At 37.0% G+C, this 14974-nt stretch overlaps 1 protein-coding gene across 5 annotated transcripts in view; it reads right to left on the bottom strand.

Annotated features, from left to right (window-relative positions):
- Positions 1-4567: 4567 nt before the first annotated feature.
- The window catches only part of ATRX (ATRX chromatin remodeler), a 139844-nt gene continuing 129437 nt past the window's right edge, over positions 4568-14974 (bottom strand). For all 5 annotated transcript variants that reach the window (XM_045029586.1, XM_045029585.1, XM_045029588.1 and 2 more), the window contains 5 exons: positions 13677-13826; positions 10135-10260; positions 9386-9481; positions 8658-8786; positions 4568-7532 (listed from right to left, as the gene is read on the bottom strand). In XM_045029586.1, the coding sequence (XP_044885521.1) occupies positions 7260-7532; positions 8658-8786; positions 9386-9481; positions 10135-10260; positions 13677-13826 (774 nt within the window). In that variant the 3' untranslated portion in view covers positions 4568-7259. The remainder of the gene's footprint in view (positions 7533-8657; positions 8787-9385; positions 9482-10134; positions 10261-13676; positions 13827-14974) is intronic.

Below are 14974 nucleotides of genomic sequence, written 5' to 3'. Positions count from 1 at the left end.
ACGACAAAATTAAGGACTGATTAAAGATCCATTCTAAAAACTAAACAGAACATTGAGGAACCTTCCGACTAACCAACTAGCCTAGCAATAATGCTGCAAAAAATAGTCAAACATGAGCATAGGCAGAGACACTGCAGAGAGAAAACGCATAGCAAAAACTAAAACATTAATTCTAGAGTATTTAGAAACATTTACCTTATCACAGTAATGGCAATTTCAGCAACAGGCATTGCTGGAAGAATAACCAGTGTCTGGCATTAACTTCTCAAGAAATGGGCAGCTCCTTCCCAGTCAACCTTCACTGCTACTGCTAAAAGGCCCTAATTCTGGGAAGCACTGGGGCACATGCTATTCTGACATGCTTTCCTGAATCAGCACCAACTCTGAAGGGTGCCCTCTGTGAAAACCACCTTATGGGATGCTTTGTTAATTTTGTCCCATTGATTCCATGTCAAATGTGCTCAGTCTTCAAGTTAAGACTCTGATTTAGCACAGCACTTAACTATGATTAAATGCTGCACTGAGGAGAGGTGAACGTATTGACTCAGGGGCTAAACGGTAGTTTTTCTACCTGCTAGACCTGCAAATTCAGCTTGAGCTCTGGAAAATTAAGTTGGTCTTTCTCTTGTCCCCCACCCCCACTATCACTGATAAAAGTTTTACAGTTCAAATTGCCCAGTGTCTTCTAAGGCCTTGATAACACCTGTGCAGCATCATACCCTCAATCGATAGAGTGTAACTTAACGAACAATTATGCTGATAAAGCTCAAGATTCCAGCTCCCTTTCTCTTCAGTTCTATGGCCTCTACAGGACTAACAGCCCAATTGATATGCTGACATTGACAGCAGCAAGTCTGACTCTGAATACACGTAGGGAGCAGGTCTGTTGAACAGGAACGTGACATTTTCACATAGGCACTTTGTAGTGTACACCTGCACTTTGTATTTAAAGTGCTAATAACGGCTGAGATACTGAGCCACTTAAGTGTCCATATGTAAAAGAAAATCAAGACCTGTAGCTTTAAAAAATGTTTGGCTTGCAACTTCATCTTTCAGCGTTGTTTTTCAGTTTTGCATTTAAGGAGCTGTATGAATAGATCTGGGAACCACAAACTCCTGTAGGTCTTAGCCCACCATCCTTACCTGATTCCCATGGTAGTTTTATCAAAATAAGGCTGGTTAGATCAGCTGCTTCATGTGTATTAGATTGTTAACACAGCTCTGGCTGATGCACGCAGGTTTTTTTACCTGATATCATTTCCCCTTGACAATCTTGCCAGTTCCTTGCGACAGTATTCCGCTCTCCCAAACATTTCTGTCCTTGCAGCTGAGTGTATGCAATGCAACCACCGCTGCAGACAGCAGACTTCAAGTGGCAAGGTAAAGATTAAAAGAGCTTTACCTGAATGAACTAGACATGAAGGAATTTAATCCAGGGTTTGAAATAAAATGTTTATTTACCTTTATTCTCTGAGTCATCACTGAAACGTCTACGTCTCAGCACCTATATCAGAAGTCAGAGTCAGGCTCATTTGTGAAACGTGTAATAAAATGTACCTTTTACACTTGTAAATGTGGTGGAAATGCTAGTATTTTACATTGTGTCAGTAGTTCCTATAGCTTGTAGTATTTTTGACAAGAACTGCAGATGGATTCGGAAATCAGTACAGTAGAGCAGCATTACAGGCGATGGGTGAAATGTTTTTCCTATAATCATATAATTTCCATAATGAAAATCCCACACACTAATTGCACTGACAGACAAGTTCCAAGGGTGCTGTGTAACTCCTGTTCCACAGGAAATAATGTTTGCAATGCTTCAATTTGAAACTTGTTTTGAATTAGTGAAAGAATAACTGAACGTATATTTGGGTTGTTTATATTGTTTCCTTATGTTGAAAGTTTAAAGTTCTCACCTTAAAATCTCTCTAAAGTAAGGCAGCTGGGTGCATGTCATCGGATGGGGGCCCCTTTCTCACTGCTTCATTTGAGCAAAGTCCTGAAGAAACCCACCTGGACAGTTACAGGTACTACAGATAAACCTTAAAGGTTTTACTTCGGCCAAAGAGAACTTTAGTATCAAGTGCCTCCCCCAACTAATGCTATTTTGCATGTAGAGCACAGCAATTAGGAAAATACTATAGTACCATGCTATTAGGATTTTACATTTACAGGAGCAAGTGAAGGCACAGAGAGGTTAAAGTACTTGTTCAGTCACCCAAGAAGTAACAATTCCAATTCAGTTCCCTAATCACAAGACCACCCGCTCTTCTGCACCAATTTTAGCTTGACTTGGTTCAAAGGGAGCTGCATTTCAAAGGGCTCTTTCCTGTAGGTTAGGGAGCAATGGAAGAGCCAACCTTGCAATCACAGTAGCCCCTGTTGCTGTTCTCCTTCAGCTTCATAGGGGATGTCAGCCAGTGGATTCAGATACTAGGCTCCATAGCACCCAGAGAATATAGACCTGCTTCCTGGGCTCCAGAAAAATCTGCCTTCCAACTCTAACCTGTGCAGTAGAAAGGTCCTGGTTCCTTTCAGTAGAGAGCTGCACATTGCCCTAATACAATTGCTAATTTCTCTAGAATTCTTAATTCTAGATTTGCATTTTAGCCCCACTCTGAAAAACAGCTGACTTCCCCCCCTTCTCTGATACTCACTGAAGGGCTGGACTTTTCACTGTATAGCTGTCTGGAGGTTTTAAACTCATCACATTAGGTGATTTGGTCTAACCGTACTGACTGACTCTTCTGCAGGCACAAGTAGTAACGGCTGAGGTGGTCCTGGGTGGAGAAAAAAGAATAAGAAAGAGGAAAAAATCTATGCATGGTATTGCAATTATTTCAACTCCAAGTCTGATCTGCTTCAGTACAGTTTAGGAATAAATTAATCCTGATGTCAAGCGAGGTCAACTCCAAGGAGAGTGGAACTATTGAGGTCACAGGATATATCATGAGCAGAAGAATAGGGATGATGTGGACCATGTAAATACTTGTATGCATGTGGTTGTGTCGGCTCCAGGATATTAGAGACAAGGTGGGTGAGATAATGTCTTTTATTGGACCAACTAACAACTTAAGCTAAACAATCTGTTTCACGTTGCATTTTGCTGCAGGCTGGGAGTTGCTTTCCCAGACCTGAAGTATAGCTGTGTGTCGCTCGAAAGCTTGTCTCTCTCACCAACAGAAGTTGGTTCAATAAAAGATATTACCTCACTCAACTTCTCTCTCATATAAATACTTATTATCATAGCACCTAAGAGACCCAGTTATAGACCAGGACACCATTGTGCTTGGCACTTAACACACACAGAACAAAAGGATTTACAATCTAAACAGACCCCAAGAGAGAGCCATGGATGATGATGGAGTACAAGGAAACAATGAGGCAATATTGATTTGGATGATAGGCATGTAGTCTCAGCACACCGACAGCTTTATTTTTGTTTTGTAGTGATGATGGCAAAGGAGTTTTAAGGAGTAATTCTTACAGTACGTATAGCACAGCCTTCCAAAGTTTTACTCACCTACAGCAAGTAACTGATTTTGAAAGGTTACACTTTTTTTTCCCCATCATGGAGGGAAGAGGGTGAGGGAAGTAAATTTTGTGCCTGTGTTAGTAAGTTTGCATATAAAATTTGCAGGGCTGGCTTAATGTAAGATTTAAGAGTCTCATATTTCTTAACTACACCACCCAAAAATTACCAAAAATGCAACAAACATCAGCAGATCAATATGCTAGGTACAGCAGACACAGGCTTCTACCTGCTGTGCTGTTAACACGTATAGAGAAGAGTCAGAAGAAAATTAAGATACACATTGTGTGATTCTTTGCTGTAATAAGTGGTAATTGTGATTGGATTGGCCTTTGATTAAAGTCACATGGATCACTTAGTATTTAATAGGTGGTATGTAATAAAACATGACTATATTTGCAGTCATTAAAGCAAATATTAAAAAAATTACAACTTTGAATACCAAACTTAGAGGCCTAATGCTAAGGAAGGTTTGGGAACCTGCAGCTCCCATGAAGTCAGTGAGTTTCAGGCGCTCAGCACCTCTTAGCATCTGCTACCCTTACCCCAAACTCAGTTTGAACAATGTCTTTTTATATTACAATTTAGTTTATCTGATTGTTGGGCAAAAGAGAGCTCTTGCACTCAGATCAAAGTCCCAGGAAGCTGCGATAGATCCATTTGCAGAGATTCTTCTAGATGATGCATCACAAAAAGAGGTTGCAGTATTTTTCTCTTCCAACATCTGTGGAACTGACCAGGGTGGTGGTCATCTGGCACTGCACAGATCCTGAGTGCACATGAATCTCTGGAGAATCTCCAAGGCAGGGGCTATTTATGTAGAAGCTAATACCTCTGGAACTCTCTCTTGGGTCCCCTATAAGTATTTTTCTTGAATCCTGAACTAAAAATGTGAAGACAGAGTTTATACCTGAGAGATGTCAGTTAACGCTCCACTCACAACCATTAGTTTATTTCTCAAATGACAAATTCCTCATGCATTATAACCAATGTGGATCTAACAGCATGTTAAAAATGCAGCACCACACATGTTTATGCATTTTGGTCACTTTATTAAATGAGATATTAAATAGTTTAAGTTTCAACTACTAAACAGCACTTTGAATGGTGAAAACACAGATAGTATATTGTCATACTCGAATGCTTCTTCTCTTTAAAAACACATTTCCAGTCCTTATATATATATTACAAAACAGCCTTATAGAAGAGGTGACATCTTTTCTACAGTACTTAAGATATTTAATACGGAACTGAAAAGCCATCTAACAGAAACAAAGGCAAGTCTTCACAGCTGTATGATTTCAGCAGCCAAAGCTGGTTGATGGACTGAAACGTTACTATACAACTGGGACAAAACATATACAATATCACAATACTAAGCAAAAACGCTTTACATCCAAAGGAATAAACAGGTTACAAAATGTGGAGAATTTAGCAGGCAAAACTGTATTACAAGCAACATTTTTATTCGTCATCTTAAGCCATTTCAACTAGTTAAAACATCTAAAACAAATATAAAAATGAGCCTTTTATTACCTTATTGATGTAATGTTCTGTCTTTAAATATTTGTTAAAGCTTCATGTTATACACACATTATGCAGCTAAAATGTCAAGTGAGGAACATGTATACAAAGTGGTCCAAGTTTTATTTCAATGCTTCTTTTCTTTGATTAATCTTCTTATGCATTAGTCTTCTGTTATCCATAGTACTGTCCACAGTGGAAAAATGTGCCTTTCAATGTTGCCTAAAACTTCCACATTTAAGTCTTTGAGCAAGTTATCGTAGAACTCCACTGAAAATTCCCAGGTCTGGTAGAACATATTTGTCTTATTCACGACATGAAGGAATATCAGTGACAGTTGTCCAGAGTACATTTGCATTCAAATGCTTGTCTCACAAAGTCTAATTTTTTTTTTAACTTCTTCTAAAGTGAATGCACCTTTTTTGGCTCCCCTCTCCTGCAAATTAAATAAATCTGATTACGGAGCTGGCAAAGGCTTAGAACATAAAGGGTTTTCTTGCAATGTCTTGTAACAGAAAAAATCCAAACCAACAATTCTGTTAGCTGGTTTTGCAGCAGATCTAACAAATTCTAGTCACATCAAAAACCAAAATTCAATCCCCACATGACATATCTCACAAGATTTGTATGCGGAAACACTTGTCTTCTGAGTTCATTAAAACTCAAAAAAGTCCTTCAAGAGTGATTCAAGAAACCAAAACACTTCTAGTTGATGTCAGCAAGTCATGCGAGTATAGTGATAGCTACAGCAAATCCCTTCATCCAGCTTTCGTTTATCAACAATTCTCTAGCTGTTTTCAATACCTGATGCAGTATCACCTCAAATATTTCTGTCATTTGTCTCCTACGTTCTAAAAATGTTTTCCTTTAAAAATATTATCAGCCAAACTATATGGAAAGAAAAGCCGTGTGTGTGTGTAAATGGATCGCCATAAGCACAGAAAATGTGCTACTACCCATTAAAATGTTGGGAACGTAGGTGTTAATGACATGTAATCAATCAGAAACGTACCTTGGTCTAGTTTTAAAATAAAATAAAATAAAAAAAAAAATCAAAGGATCAAGGTCTTTTTGTACTAACATATTCTTACAAAAATGAAAGAAGGGGTAGGGAGAAGAGCATGGTAGGCAGAGATCCTTATCTATACAAGGAGATTTATTTCACAATTCTGGCAGCCCTGGAAATTGTTAAAGCACATTCATTCATTGTATGAATTTAAAGTCGGCAATGGTTCTGCCACTCTGATGTTGTTTATAAAACAGGGAGTGACCCTAAGAATCACCACTATCGTAACCTCCAAAATACCAGTAATTTGATTTTTTTGGTCCCTATCCCATTGCCAGCAATGGGAAGAGACACTAGCACCAGCATCAAGGAGTTAACAGAAATGTGCTTTGTATCAGAGTCAATAAACAGTGAAATGATGCGTGAAGGATACAAAGCTGTAAATTTAAATTTACCAGTTATTCCATCACATAAAACTGAAAATAAAAAGTGGCAGAAGACTGGAGAAAAAAAAATTCTCTTCTCAAGTCACGATTTAAGGCTGTATACACAGTTTCTATATAACTGCATGACAAAGTTTCAGAGCCGTAGTATTTAAGAATATTGCACTCAATTTTGTCTCAAGAGAATTTCCAGTTCCTGTTTTATTCCACACAGATGATATAGCATGAGTCCAGACTTCAGTCAAAAAGAAACTAGATCATTTCTCTGTCTTATCACACTCACTAATTTCAAGAAATGGGTAACTAGAAAAGTATTCCATAATTTGAGGAATCAACTCTAATCAAGAACTCAGCTGTGTACATTTTATATATGGCATACTGAAACATACAGATCTGTAGTCTTTCCTAAGTTTCTCATGTTTGATGATGGTTTTATGGCTACTAAAAACAAGCATAGGACTTTAGACAGTAAACCAGTGGAGCTGCTACTATTATGGAAGGGCTTGTTTTCACTGAAAACAATTTGATATCTCCTGTATTCAACACATGTAAGAAGATTCTAGGCAACATCACTGACATGAGAGGGAAAAATGTTACATCCTATTTAAAAACACAGTTGAAACATTAATATGGAACATGGCATTTAAGGGATCCAAACTATTTATGCAGTTGAGTTCTGTTAAGCCATTGATTCCTAAAAAAATAAAAAAGTTCTTTCTCTGATTTTAACAATCCGTTTAGTGCAAAATCACATTTATTTCCCTTGGGAAGGTCCTGGATTTTTGCCTCTCATTGGGGGTGGTGCACGCTGCAATGGTGGTGGCTGCATACCACCAGAAACTGCCTGATACAGTCCTCTCATATCTATCTGCTGGTAGGTGGAAGGATTCATGATTAAATTTGGAGGCTTTGGCATCATGAGATGACTCATTGCTGCTTGTTGATAAGACATTTGCTGCTGCTGCTGCTGATTGTACTGCTGCTGTAGTCTTCTGTTCATAAGTATCCGCTGAACACAACTGATTAACTGTGTGGAGGGAAAGTGGAGCTGTTAGAAGTGCATGACCTGACTTAATGCAGCAAGTATCAAGTTTAGAGTTAAAAATCAATTTGTTAGGGGTACCATGGCTGAAGAAAAAAGCATTATTGTTATCACCATCACTAACGTGATGGCATTCACAAGCTGATTACTGTAGAAACCAGTTAGTAACACCATTTAGGACTAAGTTCTCCTAATGACTTGCCTATTGTATTGCAGGCAGCATTTATGTTAGTTGCCATAGTGATATGCACTATACTGTGAAATTACTCCCATGTATTAGTTACAGCATTTGTTGTCAGGTACCATTTATCACCCCTTTGAAAATCCTACAAGTTGATGGGCAAATAAACATTTAGTGACAAACACCAAAGGAGAACACACTTCCAGTTGGAGTAGCACCTACTGGGAAAGTTTCAAATTTCTCAGGATTACTTAGAAAGTACTAATGCGTTGTGTGGTTTAAAGTTATGTGCATTCTGCATAAGATAATTCCTTAGTGCCAGTACAAAGCCTGTCAATGGTAAAGGAACACACCAAGAAAGGGTGATGAGAAAGGTTTCAGACAGATAGCATTAGCATGGATTATTCTGGTTTCTGACTTGTTTTAAGGCAGATTCAATGCATGGCGGAGTGCTTTTGATCTGTTTTCCCATAGAAGTACAATGCTGTAAACTGAACCACACTAAAGAGATGCACGTTCCTATATACGATTAGAAAGTTAACATCTTTAAGGAGACTGGGTCTGGTGTAAAGGCCACTGTATGCTACATGCCTATTACCAGTTAGGTATTTGGTTTTCTTTAAGCCACTAGTCTTCAAGCCCTTCAAATACATGAATTATTAGTAGAATTCGGGAGACTGTATTTTGCAATCTACTTTACAGGACGTCTCCCTAAATGAGCAATGCTAGTCCAAAACATTGTATGACCCAGCACTTTCTGGTGTGGAGGAGCAAAACACACTGTTGGTAATTACTGGGCCCAAGGGACTGATAAGAAGCTGGCATTCTACAAAAACATCTTTAATATCATGTGCTAGTCCAGGTTGGTGTCACTCACACACCCCAATCCAAATAAATATAACCATCTAAAAGGCATTCAGAATTTTTACCATCTGTTGTTTTGTCAAGACGTCATTGTAGATGGCTTCTCGGCGCTTAACATCAAGCTCCTGGCTTGCCTGTCTGCTTAGGGCCAACGCCTGTACTTGGGTCTCTGTCAGGGTCAGATTTTCCTTCCACTGAAAAGGAAAAAAAATACATTTTATTAGTCACTCTGATAGAAAAGTAAGGGCAATCAAGTTCTCACAATTTTTTCAGAGCTGGATTAATATAGTTGGCACTGAATGACAGCCCAGTTTCCAGTAAATATTCTTGGGAAGTACGGTTTTACAACTATAACCAGAAGTTATTAGATCTTTATATTGCCAATAAAAAACATGCTTTCTTAGATTTTATTTTAAAAGGGGAAAACGTATGAGAAGAAAATGGGGAAAAAACCACTCAGCTGAGCCTATCAGTCTCATGTGCAGGGAGCCAGCATTTTCACTGTATGGTAAATAATACTTACATGGAGCTATGGACCAAATCGTTGGCACTACAAGATTCTACTATGCACGCAGGTGCTATTACCCCAGTTCATCATTAATTAGCTGTTATTACAAGCTGTGGTAACAGAAATCAGCACTAATTAAAAATACTGCTTTATTAATAAAGAAGAAATAATATGACAATTAACTGGATGACTATTTACAATCAGTAGTCACTTCTTTGCTTGACACTGCTTCTTAACATTTTTCCAGCTCCTGACCAAATTTGGATTAATATGTATTTTACTTACTATAGTTGAAATTATATCTTCAAGGGGCTGAATTCTCACTGCAGTTACACTGTTGGTTGCTTCCACAACTTTTTCTCTTCCTTGATTAATGAGGTCCTGAAAGAATAGCAGACAATGAATTATAAAGGATAGGTGCAAAGCAAGAGATTAAGTTAACACATTTAGAAATGCTTTTTCTTCATCTCCAATTTATGTAACTACATTTGAAACTTTTTTACACAAGTTGGGTAATAAGATGGAAATAAATTCACACACGATTAGACTTTGGAGGCAAGTAAATGAACAGAAAATACAAATAAGTCAACTGAAAATAATCTGCTCACTCAGTGCTTTTTAAATGATCAAAATAGTGTTAAACCCAAGTGACAAAATTTTACACCTAACAAACTTTTTGTAGTTGGCATTGTAAAATTATTACAATTGTCACATTCACACTCACTATGACTGTGTTCAACATTACTTCTTGTTTTAAATTATACTAGTACATGCCTAATATTATACATCTGCTACAGTGATCAGCTTCCTATAATCAGAATACACTGTTGGTATAAGCATTTCAATATGCACACACAAATCAGTAGATTAGTAGATTATGCACACTTTTAAAAAATGTGACATTCAATTAGAAGGCATTAACTATCAGGATGTTAAAAAGTTTCAGTAATTACTGATTTGTAACTTAATTAGAATATCTGAGACATGCTCAAAGCAATGTCGATACACTGTGTCATTTGGATTTCACTACCTACCTCTAGCTGTTGGTTACTCATTGCTGATAATGCTCCCAAATTGAATGGAATATATGGAGTTTGAGTGTTGAAATTGATAGGGGGCATATTAGTCCCAGCTGGCATGTTGAAGCGCATGGTCAGACCCTTAAAAACAAAAATTGTACTTAGGAATATTCATAGTAGCTAAAACCAAGTTCTATAGCATGCCACTGCTGTCAGTTCTAGGAAAGAATTGAACACACACAAACAAAATACACCCTACAAGAAAAACCAAACATCTTATAGATAAAGTTTTAACCCTTAAAACTGTAACCATCTGAGTGTATTGAAAATTCTTTCCAAAGTGTGGAATCAAAATGATTAAGTTTCCAACCACTCAGAGAAGCCTCAGTACTTGTCTTGAGATTTGAGTCTAGTTCATCTATAATTAACTGGTATAAACACAGTAAGAGAAGAAAATCCTAACAATGTCCTCAATTTGTCTAGTGATAGAAAAACCAGCTGACTTGATAGAAATGCAGTATGCAGAGTTTTATTCATTGGAAGAAAGAAATACAAGATCCCTTGCAAGAAATAATTCTCAAATACACAAGTCCATTGTTAAAATAAAAGTAAAAAACATCAATTAGATCACAAAAGTTATTGAAGCAGAAAAATAATTCCCAAAAATATTCAAATAAATTATACCACAAAGCAACTGATAGGCATGCCTGGTTGCACAAAGCCATTAGGATATTCTGGCAAACCTGTATTTCCAAAATGTAGGGACACCAATGCCTAAATAGGCTTAGTGTAACCACCATTGTTCTTTAAAAAGAATAATCCCACCTTCTGCAAAAAGCAAAGATGAATACTTTTGTTTTAAATAAATTTGAATTACAGACGACAATATAGTAAATTCTTTCTTTTGGGATTGTTAAAAAAGCAACTATGCCAGACCGGTAATAAAGCTATGCCTTTGGAAACAACTAGGTCTCCATAAATCAACCCCTATATAATTTTATCTTGGATATCAAAGAATCAATCCTGAATAGGTATTATTCTTTCTCTCTTAATCACAGTCTGAAGTGGTTAACTTTCTATCAGATTTTATAATCTGGAATTGATATAATGAAGTTTGACAACTCTGAGGATGCTTCTTTCAGAATCTATATGTATATAAACTGTTACTCTATTTTATGAAGGGTATGATTTAAGTATTTAGAATAGTGGCAATGTGAATTAATTAGTAACATTAGGAGTTGGTAACTAGCCAGGTGTATTAATAGCACTTTCAGCTTTGCCATAAATCACCCTGTGTTTGTTAAGGATTCTCATATACTGTAATTCACATATAGCCTAATTTTTTTTAAAATTGAAAAAAAGCTCTTTTTCCTATAGAATTCCTATTAAATACAAATGAACACAGAATTCTCAAAATTCTGGTAGGAATTACTCAACAATCTTCCAAAAATCTAAATTCTGCAGGGCTTCACATTCGAAAATAAATAGAGAAAATAGTTTGTCAATTGCTTGATCATTCCAGTCCTTAGATTCTAAGCCCCGTGCATAGAGCCCTTCATGGATACAAAATGTATATGCGTGGCTATAAATCGGTATCCGCAGAGCTGAAGGGCTCTACCGGGAACCACAGTGGCAAAAGTAGCAACATGTCGGGCTGCCGCTCCCAGGAGCCAGTGCCCCCCACTGGCAGCAACTCTGGCATAGCAGTTCCACGCCAGCCCCAGCCACTGGGGTGGGCACTAGGGTCAATGGCAGCTGTCCCTGGTCACGCTAGTGTATACAAGCGGCTTGCAAGCTCCCAGACAGGAGCTGCACAGTGCACAGGGTTGTACTGATGCATGATTTCTTGTATCCTTCAAGCAGGTTGTTTTGTCTAATGGAAATGGTACTACCTTACACGTTTTTAAAATAAATGTCATGAGGTCTTATGCACTATATAAGATGATAAAACTGGAAAAAGGCACTTCTAACAGTAAAAGAATTGTTCAGAAGCCTTTCCCCCTCTCCCCCAGGTGTGAATGAAAGGGTTTCTTGGGTATTTTTGTTCTAGGTCCTGTTCAAAATTAAGTTTGGAAGACACATGAAATATAGTAAATTAAGGGGGTTTAATCCCTTTTCAGGAGGACATTTTCCTCTGACCATAGTCCTCTACCCAGACTGCGTATGGTGTTCTTTTGTGAGAACTTTTGTCCTCAGATCAAGACGTTTAAAAAAAAATAGATTGAAAACAGATGACAAACAAAGTTCAAGGCATTAGTTCATGGTCCTTTCTGGCCCTACACAACTGCATATCTATGACTGTTAAACTTGGAGCCATCCAGATGTTTTAGTGTCATATCTGACACAGTACTTCGGTTCCCTCAGATAAATTACATTACTACCAAAAATCTCCAGCTATTCTACATATCTGTGAACTCCTGAAATTCTCTCTAAACTGAGTCAGATGCCCACTTAAAATCTTCAGCAACTTTCCATAATTCCCATTTTGTGAATTCAAAAGAGAAAGTAGATTAGTTATCAGATCTGATCACCAGGTGCAACATCTTTCAGACTTTCAGGCATTTTTCACTTCTGCTGCCTTTATGTCCTTTAGAGGAATACTCTAGCAACAATACTCCTATTTACACCAAACAAACCAATACTTAAGTTCTTATTCTCCTTGTACAGTATGATAATGCAGGCTAGTTTCAGTTTTCTCTGTTCTCCCAGTGGGTTAAGTGAAATGTAATTATTTTCAACACTTTTGAACTAAGTCACAAATTTATAAGCATATTTTAAGAACAGATATTTTTATTCTCAAACACTAGAAAGTTCGTTCTACTTACTGCAATGACCATTCCCACTAAAACTTTCTGTCCATAATTCAAACCAAAGTAGTTACCTGACCATCAGTGGGTATCTCCCTTTTTGACAGTTTTATAAAATCCTTGTTATGCACCCAATTTCCTTCTCCCACTTTTTTTTTATTATTATTATTATAATCCAGGAATTACTAGATCAAAAAGAACTGTCTCTAGTTTAAGAATCTAGGACCTTGGGAATGAATAAACTGCAAACTCTCAGGCCAATTCCAGTATTTATTTATGCCTCAACTGGATAATATTTTCTGGGGTTAGGGAAAGGTGGAGGGCTTGTTTTGAAACCAGATGCCCATTTTTCCATTAAAAAAACTCAAAGGTAGAGATTTTCCATAAATTTTCAAAATGAAGTATCGTGAAGAATGTCAGCTGGATGTATAATATAAAATGTGAAAACTACAAAGCTAATTATTAATAAAAAAGTAACAAACACTAAGTAAAAATATCTTGAAGCAAATACATACAAAAAGTCCACCATCAAAACAGCATCCATCTTTTCATAGTCTGGTTAGCTTTTATAGAGGTGATATTTAAAATTACCATTTATATAATATTATTCAGAAGCCCATTTTCAAGCCTATAATAGAGTTATTTCTACAAAGATTCATTATACTCACAGAACAATCAATTTCTTTTTTTAAACTGAAGATTACTTTCACACACCTGACACCCACTTTAAGTTAGTGCCGACATCTTTACCTTTTTTTCAGCTTCATATTCTGCCCAAGCTGCCTTCCTTTCCTCTTCGGTCAATTCTTCTTCCTCTTTATGGTCTAGGAGGGAATCATGTTCATGATAGCCCACTATATGTTCTTTGTGGATCTGAAGCAATTCTGCCAGAATTGTATCCTGTTTAAATGAAAAAGTACCATGAAATGAAGGTCACTTGTTAAATATTTTTATCTGTAATAGTGCTACAGAATATTTTTGTTGCGCATGTGCAAGTCATATTTCTTTGACCTGACTTTCATAATAGAGCTCAAAGCACTTCATATATAAACAAAACTAAAAGAAATTAAAAAAAACAAAAAACAAATGCAGTTTTCTTGATAGGAAAGGTAATGGAGAAACAACCTCATGCAACAGATAGTCAAATCATTGAATGCACCCCTACAGTATGCCCAGATTCCACAACGACTGATGCAGTATAGAACCTAAATAGAACGAAATGTGCCAAATAATTGCTTCTTTAAGAGATGCTTGTACCCTACCCCTGATGGGAGGCTATGATAATCTCCTTTAGTGATGAGGTAGAGCCTCCCTGTTGGATTTTATGAGTTGGAAAGTATTTGAGTCCAAATTGCATGTTTCAACCTAAAACTCCAGAAGCAGTTTCACTACTATACCACCAATAGTCCCTGGAGGAGGCCATCTTTTTCAAAATGGCAAGATACATGTGTTGGGATATGTAGTCTCCACACCTCTATATTAAAATGTCACATTTCTGGGTTCCATGCGCTGGATTTGACCAACAGGCCATGCTTTGGACACTCACATTCTATATTATAATATTCTTATTATCATATCATATATATCACTCATATTCTATATTACTTTCACACTTTTATAATAACTAAAATATTTAAATGACCTCATCAGCTGAAAATTGTTTTATTCAAAGTCCTGAATATTAAAGTCCAATAGAGCTGTGTTAAAAATTATCACTATTTTTCAAAAGTCACAGTCACTAACCTAAAAAACCCTAATTTATTAATTAAGCAAATAAAAGAGAGAACGTGGCAGGTTACTAACATATTTAGGTGCTATTGTCCTTGCTAGGAATACAGATGCCAGGTAATGAGATAATGTTATCTCAATTAAAAAGTGAAATAAAAGCAAATGGAGGAGAAAAGAATGGATGGAACAAAGCTGCTTGTATCTTAAATTAAAGTTAAAGGTTTAGCAGTCTTCATTTTTACTGAGTCAACATTTCCTTCTCCATGGGCACCCACATGACAATGCTTGGTGTTGAAATGAAAGCAATGCCTCTGAGGATC

This window comes from Mauremys mutica, chromosome 9, assembly GCF_020497125.1.
Source record: "Mauremys mutica isolate MM-2020 ecotype Southern chromosome 9, ASM2049712v1, whole genome shotgun sequence".
Lineage (NCBI taxonomy): Eukaryota > Metazoa > Chordata > Testudines > Geoemydidae > Mauremys > Mauremys mutica.
Note: the sequence above shows the minus strand (reverse complement) of the source record. Positions and strands in the feature narration are given on the sequence as shown.